A 16,614-nucleotide genomic window follows, 5' to 3' on the forward strand; every position below is an offset into this window, starting at 1 on the left:
AGATGCATTTTTTGTTTAGAGGATATGAATTAGTTTCAAATGTATTCTCATTACTTACAAGATCTTCCACATTGACAGTGTTTTGGTTTATTTTGTAAAAAGAAAGGAATAATTTCACCAAATCTTATGTAAAAAGGTAATAATGAAACGCCTGTATAGTTAATGTTATATGTTATAGTTATATGTTGTACTACTTTGTCATTTGCCTTTCAAGTGTTGATTGTAAAAAGAAATGTCACACAAATATTTAATTATTTACAAGATTAACAATGTTGGAGCTGCATTAATACAATGTAGTACACATTTCATTTGATCTGAAAAACAAAATGACAACAGTTGAGGACAAGAACCAAATTAATTTGTTTTGATGAGTTACAACTGATGGTAAAAACAAACCACACCCACATCCTGTAGATACAAATTATACATTTATAAATGTACTGAAACATAATTTAATCCGTACCATTCTTATGCGTCGTATGTGGTTGTTTTGTCGACCTCTGTGTGTTATGTTCTGTGCTTAATGATTAACCATGAATAATGCGAAGAAAGAGAAAGAAAAAAAAGCAACAGGGTTTCCCCAATCTCGCGTGATTTGCGAAATGTGTACTCGACGGGAGCCACCACGGGTCAATTTCAATCGGCGTGCTCATTTGAACAAGAGGAACCGCTGCGAAGCGACGGGTGGAGAGCGGCCCAGCACTATAACGCAACTTTCAACTCAATATTGTACGTATAGTTTTTACACACGTGGGTATTTCGACAAAAAAACACGACTTAAGCACAGTGTACATCGATCAGCGGCTCAAAGTTGTTCTGATTACGCGACTATCAGGCAAATGTCCGTTAGATAGCATTAGCTTCGCCTTGCTAGGAGCGTCAGACTAACGGCTTAGCGGCGAAACGTGTTCACCAAGTTGATCCCTGTTTCTGACTGTTGACGACGTGTTAACCGCGATCCATTAACTTGATATTCAGATGTGTGCTTATTCCAGAGCGATGCGTCGGGTCAGGGCTGCGTTTTAGTGGTAGATGTCGGTATTTGCCTCTTTTCGTGCCGGGCACATTGTAGCCGTGGTCCGCCAGGAGTTGCCGTGTCGAGCAGGCCCGAGCGAGAAGGGCAACTTTATTAGCTCCGGGAGGAATCTGTGTGGAGGCAATCTCAAACGATTAGTCACCAACCGATGAGGTACATCGACAACGGACGTTATAATTTAAGTAAAATAACTCGTCTAGTCGCATGTGGTCGATGTAAATCACACGGGCCGCATCACGTTAGCGAGGAACCGGACATGGCGGCCCTGTTACATCGCCAACTTAATCCGTGACAACTTTTCTCACTCTCACCAACCGCAGCGCGTCTGACCCTTCGGCTAGATCGAGTTTCTTACCCACGTGTAGTACATCGCGGTGTTTGGAGTTTGAACGGGAAATATTTGGGCACAAAGTGCCTGTGGAACTTTGAGCAGCGGGCCGGGTGGAGTGGGGGTCGGATTAACGTGGAGCGACTAAACCGGGTCAGAGATTTTAACGGGTCATGTTCTCTAATGTCCCCGTTGTTGTTTTTTTGTTCCACAAGCCGATTTCAATTATATTTTTTAGGCGTTGGCTTGCTGACACTCCAGCGCTCAGGCCAACCACTGCAGCCTTTATCTTATCTCTCAAATTACCCCTGAACGTTACCTAACTCGTGGGGGCCCCTGGCGGCCTTGGGCCAACACCATGTGCACCGTCGTCTTTACACCCTGTAGGCTATTTCCTTTTCTTCTTCAACCATTTGGTTGATTAAGTAAAAGTAACTCTATATAGGCGTAACATTCTAGATCATTAATCCGGTGTAATTTTGTCCCATTACATGGGACAATCAAATGATGCTGTGTACACACAGTGGTTACTGTTACATTAGTAACATTCTGTAATGCGCGGTAAGGTTAAATGCATTTAGGTATAAAGTCTGGTGGTAGAAGTTCTGCAGATTTAGTTTTTAAAATGTATATTTGAATTAGGAATTGTTGCCGCGTAAACAGCATAACTGCATCGAAAGGATCTTAATACAACGCTCTGTACATCGTTTCCTTTTCTATTGCGTTCCTAAAAATAGCTGCATGTGGATTTTGGAGATGATGCATAACAAATATCTGACTTCTGATGTTTATTCATACTGTCTGATCCTCAAACCACTGGCTCACTCATTTCGCCGTAGTTCTACTCAGTAATCATGTACATTATGCGAGTACACTGGAAAACGTGAATAAGTATGTCAATGTGTGAACTACATTTTGTATGTTTGTTTTATCAGGATGGAGTGGCAGCCAGATGAGCAGGGGCTTCAGCAGGTCCTCCAACTGCTCAAAGACTCGCAGTCGCCCAACACCGTCACGCAGAGAGCAGTCCAACAAGTATCCTACAACAGTGCACTCTGCGTTCATTGTGAAGCCGGTGGTCATTTATTATCAGACAAAAAAAATGTGATTCATGATTTTAATGCTAGTGCTCAATAGAAGTTTTGAATGTTCAAATAAGAGAATCGTTACAGCCTTATTTAAGTGACACTGAACAGCCAGTCGTCTTTACAGGCTGAGAACATCTTCAACATGGAGTCCGTCTTGCATCTGGACATGATGAGAAACCCAGCTCATTGACTCACAATGATACTTAATGTTCCTATATTTTCTGATCCAGATTTGCCACGGCTCTGTGTAGTGTTTGTGAAGAGGATTTCAAACTGGTTCCAGGGCTATTTGTGAAAGTCTGACTCAAAGTATTTGTGGTGATGTGACTGAAGTAAAAGTTGTGCTTTGTCCAGGGAGACGTCGATTAGTGTACCCCGCTAATTTATTGCCATTTTATCAACTTCGAATGCTATCCATTTTGAAGATTTTGACACTCGTAGTCCAGCGTGGTGGTGCGGGGGAGTGGGCAGTTGTTCATGTAGCAATCACGATATCCGACACTTGCGTCGGCTGCAAAGCCTGGGAAGTCTTTTTATGTTACAAAGTGTACAATTGCGGCGAGTAACACTTTTATGGCAGACTTCAATCTCTAAATTGTATTTGGGTGAGCCACCGTAAATTTTGGAAATGTTTAATACATTGGTGATTCCATGTAGTGTTCTGTCATTATTTATATACATTTATCAACCTCACTACTGGGTTCAAAGGTTGATTGCTTTATTTGGAAGCTCAAAGAGAAATGTACCTTAACTCCCATGCTAGAAACTTGAACAACTCAACCAATTCCCCGACTTCAACAACTATCTCATCTTTGTTCTCACACGACTCAAAACTGAAGGTGAGTGGCCAGATGTGTTTTTCCTCTTTCATCCTGAAACGCATTATGTACTTTAGACTTTAACTTTATAATTTTATAAGCCATAAAGAACAATATAATAAAAATTGCACAGGCCAGAAAATTTTACATTGTTAGAATCGGAACCATTTATTGCCAAGTAAGTTTACACATACACAGGATTTGTCCTGGTGGGAGGTGCATAACGATAAACGTAAAACGGCGTGCAATAAAAAGGGAGCATGAGTATTTACAATTGGGTGTACTGAATATTTACTGTTGGATCTACAGAAAATAAAGTTAAAATAAATTGCACGGAATTAAGTGTTGGCTTTGGTTAAAGTTATGAAGTGATGAGTTTATACTTACGGTAGAACTGGTACCTGGACAGGTTGGACTGTTGCAGCTATGCTGGTAATCAGGATAGAAACTAAAAACCTGTAAAAAAAAATAAATAAATAAAATTATATATATATATCCATCCTACCGTCCGTGTTCCAAATACAGACATTATTTGTGGACTCTGTTTCTCTCTTAACTTAGTCGTATCGTTCTTCTGTCCTCAGACGAGCCGACACGCTCTCTGAGCGGTCTGATACTGAAGAACAATGTTAAGGCCCACTACCAGAACTTCCCCCCGACTGTTGCCGAGTTCATCAAGCAGGAATGTCTCGGCAACATCGGGGACCCCTCGCCGCTCATTCGTGCCACCATCGGTGAGTTTTGTGGGCGCACATGGTCCTTTCCTGCTTTCCTTCTGTCGCGCCTCTGGAGATGATGCATAAAACATAAAATCACCCGAGTTTCCGTGAAGGTTTTTGTATTCATACTGTCTGATCCAGAGCTGCTGCAAAGGCAACCTCTTGTTGGCCCGTGAGCACCAAATCGCTCTCTGACGTTTGTTTTCTCTCCTGCTCCTCTAGGCATCCTGATCACTACCATTTCCTCCAAGGGAGAGCTCCAAACATGGCCTGAGCTGCTGCCCCAGCTCTGCAACTTGCTCAACTCTGAGGACTACAACATCTGCGAGGTTTGCTCTTACCCTGCTCTGCCCTAGTTTTCTTTTTCTATTAAAAAGGGACTTTTTCTTTCGCCGCGTTTTATTTTAATTAAAAACCTTTGCTCATTGTATATGTATTTATATCTATATATAAATACGTGAAGCCACCATACATCATAACAAGATGTGCCCCAGCCAATGCAACAAAGCTAACGGGAGGGAGATGTTAATCTAGCGTAGCTTGTACATGCATCCTTAAAGAAACGTCAGACGTCCAAATAATTTCTATGTATTCATTAAAATATGTATATGTAATGGCAGGGCTTAGTGTGACTTTTGCATATTTTTTTGCATAATTCTTGTTAGTTTTTAAACATTTTAAGTGACACTCGAAACATTAGGACTCTAATTATTTCTCAAACATCACTTGGGAGTATATCTTTAACGTGGAGTTGGACTCTTAAGTCCATCTCATCTGGAGATGATGAAAAACCCAGCTCATTGATTTACAATGATACCTAATGTTCCTATATTTTCTGATCCAGATTGGCCACGACTTTGTAGGCTGTTGCTCAATACTGGTTTGTTTAGCTCTTTTTAAATAGTCAGCTCACACTTCAGTCTAAACGCATACTTTTCTCATAGGAGAAAGATCTATTGCCGTTAAAGTTTTTAATTTGTGGAAATGAAAAAGCAAAGTCTGTTTAATGCATTCAGTACCTTTTTGCTTCAGTTATATTTTCTGATGCAGTCTCACTCTCTCCTCTGTGTTCTTGTATGTTTGCGTTTGATTTGACAGCCTCTCTGTGTATGTCCGTGTCTCAGGGCTCATTTGGAGCACTGCAGAAGATCTGTGAGGATTCGTCGGAGCTGCTGGACAGCGACGCTCTGAACAGACCCCTCAACATTATGATACCAAAATTCCTCCAGTTCTTCAAGCACTGCAGCCCCAAGATTAGGTATAGGAGAGGAAGAGACTCCTTGTGATTGTTTGTCATTATCATCTGGGCGTGATGCATAACAACATCTGACTGACCATGAAGGTGTTTCTATTCATACTGTCTGATCCAGATATTCTGCCACTTGACTGAAGGGTTACATTGTTAGCTAATAGGATTAAATTGTAAATATTAGTTTTTGGTGCCAAATATAATGTTTCAACGAAACAAGGTGTGGTAATGCCAGATATTGCTCTTGGTATAATTAGACATTATGCATTGTGGCACACTAATCCATCCGTCTGACTCCACTTTCAACATGTATCTGCTGCAGGTCCCATGCTATCGCCTGTGTGAACCAGTTCATCATTGGCAGAGCCCAGGCCCTAATGGACCACATTGACACCTTCATAGAGGTGAGCTGGACTGTAATTATTGTTTCAATGGCAGACCTGAGAAAGTTTTCACTCGCATTTAATAAAAATTGTTCATTTTGTGTTCATCCAAATTGTATTTTTTTTTTTTTTTTTTTAAACCTGTTAAAAATAATTGTTCTCCTCTCTGCATCTAGAGCTTGTTTGCGCTGGCAGCAGATGAGGACTCTGAAGTTCGAAAGAACGTGTGTCGAGCCCTGGTCATGTTGCTGGAGGTCCGCATAGACCGCCTCATCCCACACATGCACAGCATCATCCAGGTAAGCGTTGGACATCTCAGTCACCTGTGGGCCGCGTACTTATTTCACGCACACTGAAGTGGACTTTTAAATCCGTCTCATCTGGACATGATGAAAAACCCAGCTCATTGATTCACAATGATACTTAATGTTCCTATATTCTCTGATCCAGATTTGTCACGGCTCTGTGCCAGGCTGTGCTTAAACTCTATTCAGTTTTTTGGTGATGTTGCCAATCTCAAACGCATACTTTGCTCATCTCCTGCAGTACATGCTGCAGAGAACCCAGGACCCTGATGAGAACGTGGCCCTGGAGGCCTGCGAGTTTTGGCTGACTTTAGCAGAGCAACCCGTCTGTAAGGAGATGCTGTCTGGACATCTGGTGCAGTGAGTAGCATTTTTTTTTTTTTTTTTTTTTTTTAACATTTTAACTGACGCAAATCATTAGGAATCTATTTCTCAAACGTCACTCGGGTATATCTTTAATGTGGAGTTGGACTTTCAAGTCCGTCTCTCATCTGGACATGATGAAAAACCCAGCTCATTGATTCACAATGATACTTAATGTTCCTATTATTTCTGATCCAGATTTGTCACGACTCTGTGCTAGGCTGTTGCTCAATAGTGGTTTATTTAGCTCTTTATTTTTAATTGTCAGCTCACACTTCCGAGTCTAAACGCATGCATTTCTCATAGAAGAAAGATCTGTTGCCGGAAAAGTTTTTAATGACATGAACATCCATCAACATATTATATCCCCGTCTGTTTTTATACTTAGGAAGATGTGGTTGTCTACAAAAAATGATACAGAATGAACTTCTTCAAATCTGCTTAATGTGTCTGTTTTTAACCAAGCAAGTCTCCTCCTTCTCTCTTCATATAGACTAACGCCTATCTTGGTAAATGGGATGAAGTATTCAGAAATAGACATCATACTATTAAAGGTGAGTTCTTGTAATATTTTACAATATCTTTCATATATCGTGTTCATTTAAGTGTCGGGCTGTATCGACTAGGTTGAAGCTTCATTCATAACGTAGTTATTCATAACATTAAAATTCTATACCAATATTTCGATGCGGCACACTTTTTTTTTTTGGCATACCAATTCATTCAGTTCAAAACGGGTGATTTTCCCCTATTTTAATTTGTGCCGCTTCAGAATTCTGATCACCGCTAATAATCTGCTTCAATCCACATTTGTTGGCATTTAGTCTTTCTAATGCAACATTTTCACTGATCAGAAAAGTAAGCGCCTCCTACTACAGTGAGTTATATTCATGAAAGTTTATTTATTAAAAAAATAAGAATTCACTTTCAAATTGATAATTTAGTTTATGGATTAAGGGTGAAGACGTCATTTAAAAACCTCAATAGAAGTTTTGAATGTTAAAATAAGACATTCGTTACAAGCTGAGAACATCTTCAACATGGAGTACGTCTCATCTGGACATGATGAAAAACCCAGCTCATTGATTCACAATGATACTTAATGTTCCTATTATTTCTGATCCAGATGTGCGACGGCTGTGTGCAGCATTTGTGTAATATGCTTTTAAAGCACTAAGGTGTTTTGGCTCCAGGCCGAGGCTGGACTTGGCCTGGCCTGTTTAGTTCATGCCAGTAATAACCGGTTGGCCTGGTTGGAGAAAGAGGCAAACAGGTTTTTGACTGTTCGGACAGCTTTGTGTAAACGTCATAAAATAATGGTAACTTTGTCTAGTTTCTCTGAGCACATGTCTAAACATTTTTCCCATTGACCTTAAAGGTTTTTGCATTTGTGACTAAAATAAATAAATTACTAAAGTCTGGCTCAAAATCCAAAACAAAGACTACAGAAATGTGCGTTCAGCGGTGCAGCTGAAAGCTGATAATGCAACAGGAAGATGATTTTAAAACGGGTCCGAGGGCTGTTTTTGAAAGTCTGACTCGAAGTATTTGTGGTGATGCGTCTGAAGTAAAAGTTGTGCGTTTGTCCAGGGAGACGTCGAGGAGGACGAGGCCGTACCCGACAGCGATCAGGACATCAAGCCCCGTTTCCACAAGTCGCGCACCGTCACACTGCAGCACGAGGGAGCGGAGGATGAGGGAGAGGACAACGACGATGATGACGACGACGACGATGACGACACGCTGTCGGACTGGAACCTGCGTAAGTGAGACACAGATGGATTCGGACCCAAACCCTGACCAAATGTAGAATCGTTCTTTCTCTAGGTTGTGCGTTCATGTTGATAAAAGTAGAGGTGTTGGTAATTCATAACAGATTTGCCTTTTTGTTCCATCCATAACTCTACAAAAACACTTTAGAAAAGTAAAACCTCTTCTGCTGTCAAGTCTCCTGTGAAACAAACAGACCAGCAGGTTGAGGACGAAGAATGACTGAATTTTTTTTCTTTATGATGCAGGAAAGTGTTCCGCTGCCGCCCTGGACGTGCTGGCCAACGTGTTCCGCGACGATCTGTTGCCCCACCTCCTGCCGCTCCTGAAAGGCCTGCTTTTCCACCCCGACTGGGTCATCAAGGAGTCTGGCATCCTGGTCCTGGGAGCCATAGCGGAGGGTAAGACTGACATGTCCCTCAGACACTACTGCTTTCTCTGAGATTCCACACGTTAGCGGAGTTTAGTCCTCGTTGTAAATGTCTTGACGACTCGTAGAAGCTGAATGACATGCATGTCTTTTTGTTTCTGGATCATTATTTGTGTTCAATGTTAAACATTGAAGTGAAATTTTAAATGAAACCGAGTCATTATTTTTCAAACATAATTTGGACAAATGTCAGTCGTATTGCCGGGATGTGCATCTTCAATATAGAGTTGGACTTTTAAATCCGTCTTGCTTCTGGAAATGATGAAAAACCCAGCTCATTGATTCACAATGATACATTTTGTTCCTATATTTTCTGATCCAGATTTGCATAATCTTAGCGAACCTTCACCGGAACAAGTGTTTCTACTTTAGGAAAAACAGGGAATGTTGACGGTTGGTATGGATGTTGTAGCTGGACTGTGGTGAGAGGCCATAATGAGTGAGGCTACATATTCCACTGACCCAGTTAGAATCTACTGATAAAATGTTGCTTAATGTAAAGCCTGTCCACACATGATCATGGAAACATGCATGTGTGGTCATCATTTAAGTTGCTTCAAGAGTGTTTTGTCCTAAATCACTAAATGCAGAAGTCTCTTTAGTGAGAGTCTGATTATTGTCGTTTTTTATAACTTGTCCTTTCTCTCCTCTCTCCATGCCTCAGGCTGCATGCAGGGCATGGTACCCTACCTGCCAGAGCTGATCCCCCACCTCATCCAGAGTCTATGTGACAAAAAGGCCCTTGTGCGCTCCATTGCCTGCTGGACCCTGAGTCGCTATGCACACTGGGTGGTCTCCCAGCCCCCTGACTCCTTCCTCAAACCCCTCATGACGGAGCTTCTAAAACGCATCCTGGACGGCAACAAGAGGGTGCAAGAGGCTGCTTGCAGGTGAGCACATCCTTCATGCATCTTTCCTAGGCTGGCAGAACTTTACCACTCGATTATTGACTTGTTCTCCGCCGTGTATTTCTCTCAGTGCGTTTGCCACCCTGGAGGAGGAGGCGTGCACAGAGCTGGTGCCCTACCTGAGCTTCATCCTGGACACGCTGGTGTTTGCCTTTGGGAAGTACCAGCACAAGAATCTGCTCATTCTCTACGATGCCATAGGAACTCTAGCAGACTCGGTGGGCCACCACCTCAATCAGCCCGTAAGTACCTGTGAAATGGCACATGCAAGATCATGCTTTTGTCCATTCCACTTATAAAATAAATAGGTTTGATATTTATTTATTTTTACCTTTTTTTTAATTTGTGCCGCTTCAGAATTCTGATTACCGCTAATAATCTGCTTCAGTCCACATTTGTTGGCATTTAATCTTTCTAATGCAACATTTTCACTGATCAGAAAAGTAAGCATCTCTTACTGCAGTGAGTTATATTCATGAAAGAAAGTTTATTTAATAAATGAGAATTAAATTCTCAATTTGAAAGTTAATTCTTATTTTTTATTAGTGTATGGATTAAGGGTCATTCAAAAACCTCAATAGAAGTTTTGAATGTAAAAATAAGACAGTCGTTATAGGCTGAGAACATCTTCAACATGGAGTCTCTCTCGGATCTGGATGTGATGAAAAACCCAGCTCATTGATTCACAATGATACTTAATGTTCCTATATTTTCTGATCCAGATTCGCCACGGCTCTGTGTAGGATTTGTGTAATATGCTTTTAAAGCACTAAGGTGGTGTGGCTGGACTCGGCCTGTTTAGTTCATGCCATTAATAACAGGTTGGCCTGGTTGAAAAAGGAGGAAAACAGGTTTTTGACTGTGCAAACCGCTTTCTGTAAATATTCTGCTCTAATTGATTGGAAGTGGTGAAAACCAGTGGCAAAATATACGCTATAGTATAAAGTAACGCTAATTGTCGTTTCTCTGAGCACAACCGTATAATATAATGATCTTTGCACTTGATTAGGTTTAAAGGAATTTGACATTTGTTGTTTACACTCTCAGGAGTACATTGAGAAGTTGATGCCCCCCCTCATCGCCAAGTGGAACGAGCTGAAGGACGAAGACAAGGATCTCTTCCCGCTACTAGAGGTGAGACAACGTTTTTAACTGATTTAATGTAGTCACTTAAACATTTTAAGTGAAGTTTCTACATTATTTATCAAACATCATTCGGGTCGATCTTTAACTTTGGACTTTTAAGTCCGTCTTGCATCTGGACGTGATGAAAAACCCAGCTCATTGATTCACAATGATACCTAATGTTCCTATATTTTCTGATCCAGATTTGTCAAGACTGTGCTAGGCTGTTGCTCAATAGTGGTTTATTTAGCTCTTTTTAAATTAGCAGCTCACACTTTTATCATAGTTACGTAGGATTTCTGGATTGCTGCTTGACCTCCACGTAAATACATGTGCCGTAGTTTGTGTGCAGAAATCGAGAAACAGATTAAAGCAGAATATTTGTTTAATCAAAACTAGCTCTGACTTTTGAAAATGGTTAAATCTGTGATTTTTCAGTAAAATGTACTTTTGGCAACAATGCTCATACGAGTCGTAAACAATCCGATGCATCCACCACTGGAATCTAATCTATAAATAGTGTTATACAAATATTAGTGTAGCCTTATCTTTATCTGCCACTGTGCAGAAATACTGTTTAAACACAAGACATGTAAATAAAAAAGCATTCGGATGTTTTTTTTCAAATTTTTAATGTTGTGGATGCAGCTTTAAACTATTCTGTATAGTCCTGCATAAAACATAGATGAAAGGCTTTTATTGGGCATTACACCCCAGGCACGTGTTACTATAATCATCTTTGTTTGTTTCCAGTGTCTGTCGTCGGTAGCTACCGCCCTGCAGAGCGGGTTCCTGCCTTACTGCGAGCCCGTCTACCAGCGCTGTGTCACGCTGGTCCAGAAGACCCTTGCTCAGGCCATGGTGAGAATGCAAACACGCACACAAAATGCATGCGCTGCGTCTTCAGCCATCTATTCGCAGAGACGATAGAACTTCTCTGCCGTGTGTGCAGATGTACAATCAGCAGCCAGACCAGTATGAGGCTCCCGACAAGGACTTTATGATCGTCGCCTTGGATCTGCTGAGCGGCCTGGCTGAGGGTTTGGGGTCTCACGTGGAACAGCTCGTGGCCCGCTCGAACATCATGACCCTGCTTTTCCAATGCATGCAGGTATGAGTCTTTTCTTTTATGGAGGAATACCATGTCACTGACTGCCACCCTGTCAGATGCATCGATCTGACCCGTACCTTATTTCAGATGACTAATGTTCATAAAATGCTCCTTCAAGATGTGCAATAATTGCTCGCCACACTCCGTGATGATCACTTATCAGACATTCGAAATCTGATTTCATGGTGTGGATGATTTTTTAAGTCTGAGAAGTGTGTGCAGAGCTTGCCGTTGTGGAGAGCTTCTTTTTTTTTTTTTTTTGTGAACAGAAAAATGTCATTTTCAGAACGGCACAAGTGAATTCACAATCGCTCATTTAAGTTGAGCGATTGTGAATTGCTTAAACCCACTATTTTTAAATATTCAGTCAGCCTCCATGATGGTTTCCTACCTAGGAACTGAAAGTATGCAGTGCTGTTTCTTTTTGAACCCAGAAGTATTTACAACACTAACAGGTCTGCCTTGTGTTGCAGGATACTATGCCTGAGGTGAGGCAAAGCTCCTTCGCACTGCTGGGGGATCTAACCAAGGCGTGCTTCCTCCATGTGAAGCCCTGCATTGGTGAGTGTGCGTAATCGGAGCACTTCCTGACCCCTGTCCTCTACTCTCTGGCTATCAGGGAGCTCCCAGCACTGTCTGTGCGATAGCTGTTGTAGCCATAAACATCTTAAATGAGTCTGGGAGCTATAAAGGACTTTCATGTGTGTCAGTGATCGGATGTCGTTCTGTTTGTAACCTTTGTGTCCATGTCCTCCTACAGCTGAATTCATGCCTATCCTGGGGCTCAACCTGAACCCAGAGTTCATCTCTGTGTGCAACAACGCCACCTGGGCCATTGGAGAGATCGCCATGCAAATGGGTGAGAAAGCAGGTGGTCGCGCTTACTGTTGCATTGTGCACAAGAGCCTAGTATCTGGATATGATGAAAAACCCAGCTCATTGACTCAAAATGATACATTTTGTTCCTATATTGTCTGATCCAGATATGGGACACTGCATGTTGTGGCATAGTTGAGTGTTTGCCAGCTTGAGTCGGCAGGTTCAATCGAAAAAAGAGAACTACATCTCGGGGATCGTATTGTGCTCACACCACTGAGCAATAATAAAGTAATTGTGCGTATTTGATCTGTGTTGTTGATGTTTTCTAGGTGCAGAGATGCAGCCGTATGTGGGCGTGGTTCTGCCAAACCTGGTAGAGATCATTAATCGACCCAACACACCCAAGACCTTGCTGGAAAACACAGGTACACACAGTTGTACATACGCAGTAAAAGTTGTAACATTTTAACAAATAGAAAACCATCTAAGTAGTAACGGTGAATTGCTCTCCTCGTCTCCCTGTGTGCAGCCATTACGATTGGCAGACTGGGTTACGTCTGCCCTCAAGAAGTCGCCCCACAGCTCCAGCAATTCATTAGACCATGGTAAGGTTATCATGCTGATATTATAAAACATACATTTATTTATTAGAAGACATATTCTTAATTTTTGTATTTTTATGTTCTTTGTTCTTGTAAACTTTTACAATATCTTTCATACAGAAATATGCCAATTTGTTTTTATCGTGTTCATTTAAGTGTTGGGCTGTATTGAATAGGTTGACGCTTCATTCATTACGTTGTTGTTCATAACATTACAATTCTATACCAATATTTGGATGCGGCACAATTTTTTTGGCATACTAATTCATTCAGTTCAGAACTGGTGTTCCCCCCCCCCCCCCCCCCCATTTTCATTTGTGCCGCTGCAGAATTCTGATTACTGTTAATAATCTGCTTCAGTCCATATTTGTTGGCATTTAGTCTTTCTAATGCAACATTTTCACTGATCAGAAAAGTAAGCGCCTCTTACTGCAGTGAGTTATATTCATGAAAGAAAGTTTATTTCATAAAAAATAAGAATTCACTTTCAAATTGATAATTTAGTTTATGGATTAAGGGTGACCACATCATTCAAAAACCTCAATAGGTGTTTTAAATGTTAAAATAAAACATTCGTTACAAGCTGAGAACATCCTCAACATGAAGTCTGTCTCATCTGGACATGATGAAAAACCCAGCTCATTGATTTACAATGATACTTAATGTTCCTATTATTTCTGATCCAGATTTGCCACGTCTTTGTGTAGGATTTGTGTAATATGCATAGGTGTGGTTCGACTCGGCCTGTTTAGAAGACCTATTCATTTATTTAAATGTGATGTTCCAAAGCCTCTTGCACTTAGCACTGATAAACTTTCATCAGTTTAGGGAAGAGTGGGCGTGAGTTGAAAGAATTAATTTTAGCCGATCATAAAGCTCCGTGGCTACCGACTGATTAATTAATACGCTCCACTTTTGTCTCGCCGTCGTGCCTCTTCCCAGGTGCACATCACTGAGGAATATCCGAGATAACGAGGAGAAGGACTCGGCCTTCAGAGGAATCTGTGTGATGATCGGCGTCAACCCTGCAGGAGTGGTGCAGGTGAGAGGATCTACTTCACAGCTGTTGAGACTTTCCTCATGAAATGATGAAACACCCAGCTCATTGATAAGCAATGATACATTCAGTTCCCAAACTAACTCTTCTGATCCGGAGTCGCACCGTTCACCCCGGTGACTTCATCTGAGCTCTGAATTTACTAGTAACCGGTCCCCGTCTCTGTCCAGGACTTCATTTTCTTCTGTGATGCTGTGGCCTCCTGGGTCAACCCCAAGGAGGACCTGAGGGACATGTTTTATAAGGTGAGTGCTTCATCAAAAGGAATACCATGTCACTGACCTCCACCCGGTCAGACGCATCGTTTTGATGTCCGACTCTTTCCTTATTTCAGACGACTAATGTTCATAAAATTCTCCTTCACAATGTGCAATGCCGCCACACTCTGTGATGATCCCTTATCAGACATTCGAAATCTGATTTCATGGTGTAGATGATTTTTTAAGTCTGAGAATTGTGTGCAGAGCTTGCCGTTGTGGAGAGGATTTTTTTTCGGTCAATTGCTTTAAACCCACTTTTTGTTGTTGTTAAATGTTCACATAGAGCTCAGTCAGCCTCCATAATGGTTTCCTATTTTCTTCTCCAAGATCTTGCATGGCTTCAAGGACCAGGTTGGAGAAGAGAACTGGCAGCAGTTCTCCGAGCAGTTCCCCCCTCTGTTAAAGGAGCGCCTGTCGGCCTGCTACGGCGTCTAACCCAACCTCCATGTCCACACAGGACACCAACCTGTTAGGTATGTCTCCCCTGAAGCAGTCATGAGCTCTACATTTACTCCTGTTGCACCGTTGTAATCTCCTCTCTCTCCCCCTCTGTTTCTTTCCCCCAGGTTAATGTAGGGGAGGGTTACTGGGGAACTCATTGCACTGCCCATATTGTGGGGAGAAACCAGAGCTGGAGGGATGTGACTGGCCTTGTGACCCCTTCACTCAGCGGATGGTCTCCGTTCCCCCCGCGCCCTGTGTGTCTCTGAGGGAGGGTGGGAGGAGGGTGGTGGGTGTGGGAGGGTAAACTGGGGATATACATATACCTCTCGGATCACTAAATCCAACGCCTCACTAAATCCAACACTCTAAAGTGACTTTCGCCAACCGCACCGCAGGGATCCTAGGTAGGTGAGGACAGAAAAGAGGCTGGCTTTGACCGCCTCGTCCTCCATTTGATTATTCTGTTAAGATAGCTGACGGCTGGGAGGGAGTGGGTGGGTGGGGGGAGGTGGCAAATGGGTACATTAAAAAGGAATTATCTGAACCAGCATAGGGTGCCACAGTCCCAAAATCCACAATGCACGAAGTCCGTTGACTCGCACATGTAGACATGATTAAACGGACAGAGGCTAAACAAAAAACACATGAGATGCTTTTACTCCGTAACAATGCAGGAAATGTGCACAGATTGTTAGCACCTTTTTACGGTGAAATTGCATAAACCATTTGGTGTGCATAGACACATGGGTCTTTTTTCTCTTTTCACATGTACATTTAGCTGAAACAATTTCCTTCCTCTTCCCTCAGTTTCTGAATTCCTCTCGAATCATAAGTCTCTTTTATTTCCCCCTCTCATTTGAGGCACACAAAAAAGATGCAGTTGGTTAGTCCTCTAAGGTTTTACCACCGCAGTACCGAGTTATTGCATGGCATTTGATCACCTCTTAAGTGACGCATGTTTAAGTGAATGTCTGTCTTGTTGCTTACTTTGTTTATTGCGTTAATGACGTCCGTATAGGGAGGCTGCCATAATTTGAAGCGGTCAGGTGCTTGGTTCGTTTGTCCTCCCATTCGTACATATTGTCTGATCAATGGTCCCTTTTAGTTTAAAGGAGGCAGAGTGCGTGATGACCAACTATAGTTAGATTAATACAGGAATCAGCTTAACTCTCTGCAACGAGAGTTCAAATACTGTAGGCAAGTCGAGAATCCTTTTTGCTGCTGCTTCGTTTTAAGAGACTTTACGAAACGGACTTAATGAGAGCGATAAGACATCATCAAGAATGAATTGATTCTTACTGATGTAAATGCACTTTTTCTTTTGTAAGAAATTTAGAATTTCAAATGTAAGACAAACCGTAATATACTGATATTGAGACATAGTTTTTTGATAAGTGATTTTAGGACTGTTAATGATTTGCTAAATGATAATGGTAAGCAATGAGGAAAATGACTAGGTAAGACTTGAGGCCTCTTAACATAGTTAGTTTTATAATGTAGCTCCTCCAAAAATGGATTGAATAGGATTCAAGAGGAGACAGACGTCTTAATTGCAGTATTTCCCTGTCTAGAGCACCAGTCAATCCATATCTGTGTTGGAGTGTCCCCGTCTTTCTCGCCAAATTGTTTTGTTGTTTTTTTTCATTTTATAACAGGTCATTTGGAGGGATCTAACTTAATAAGAGCTTTGTCAATGGCATTGCAACCCGCTGCTGGGCTAATAAGGTACCTCTCCAGCTTTTGATCAAACTAGTGATTGTCAATGCCATAAATTCACCCGTTGATACTGTGTAGGATTT

General features: G+C 41.7%; 1 protein-coding gene across 1 annotated transcript; it reads left to right on the forward strand.

The window, feature by feature from the left end:
• The first annotated feature begins 715 nt into the window (after positions 1-715).
• LOC306749875 (transportin-2-like) lies at positions 716-15,076 on the forward strand. The gene is made up of 25 exons (XM_079233219.1): positions 716-729; positions 2,300-2,399; positions 3,216-3,291; positions 3,855-4,004; positions 4,212-4,318; positions 5,114-5,247; positions 5,561-5,642; positions 5,798-5,920; positions 6,168-6,286; positions 6,783-6,843; positions 7,880-8,051; positions 8,308-8,460; positions 9,154-9,379; positions 9,468-9,639; positions 10,445-10,531; positions 11,276-11,383; positions 11,475-11,633; positions 12,107-12,194; positions 12,394-12,492; positions 12,782-12,877; positions 12,982-13,057; positions 13,997-14,096; positions 14,282-14,356; positions 14,699-14,844; positions 14,938-15,076. Exons 2-24 carry the CDS (start codon positions 2,301-2,303, stop codon positions 14,804-14,806), a joined length of 2,670 nt encoding a protein of 889 aa, XP_079089345.1. The 5' UTR covers positions 716-729; position 2,300; the 3' UTR covers positions 14,807-14,844; positions 14,938-15,076.
• The last annotated feature ends 1,538 nt before the right edge of the window (positions 15,077-16,614 follow it).

Source organism: Taurulus bubalis (assembly GCF_910589615.1).
Source record: "Taurulus bubalis genome assembly, chromosome: 17".
NCBI lineage: Eukaryota > Metazoa > Chordata > Actinopteri > Perciformes > Cottidae > Taurulus > Taurulus bubalis.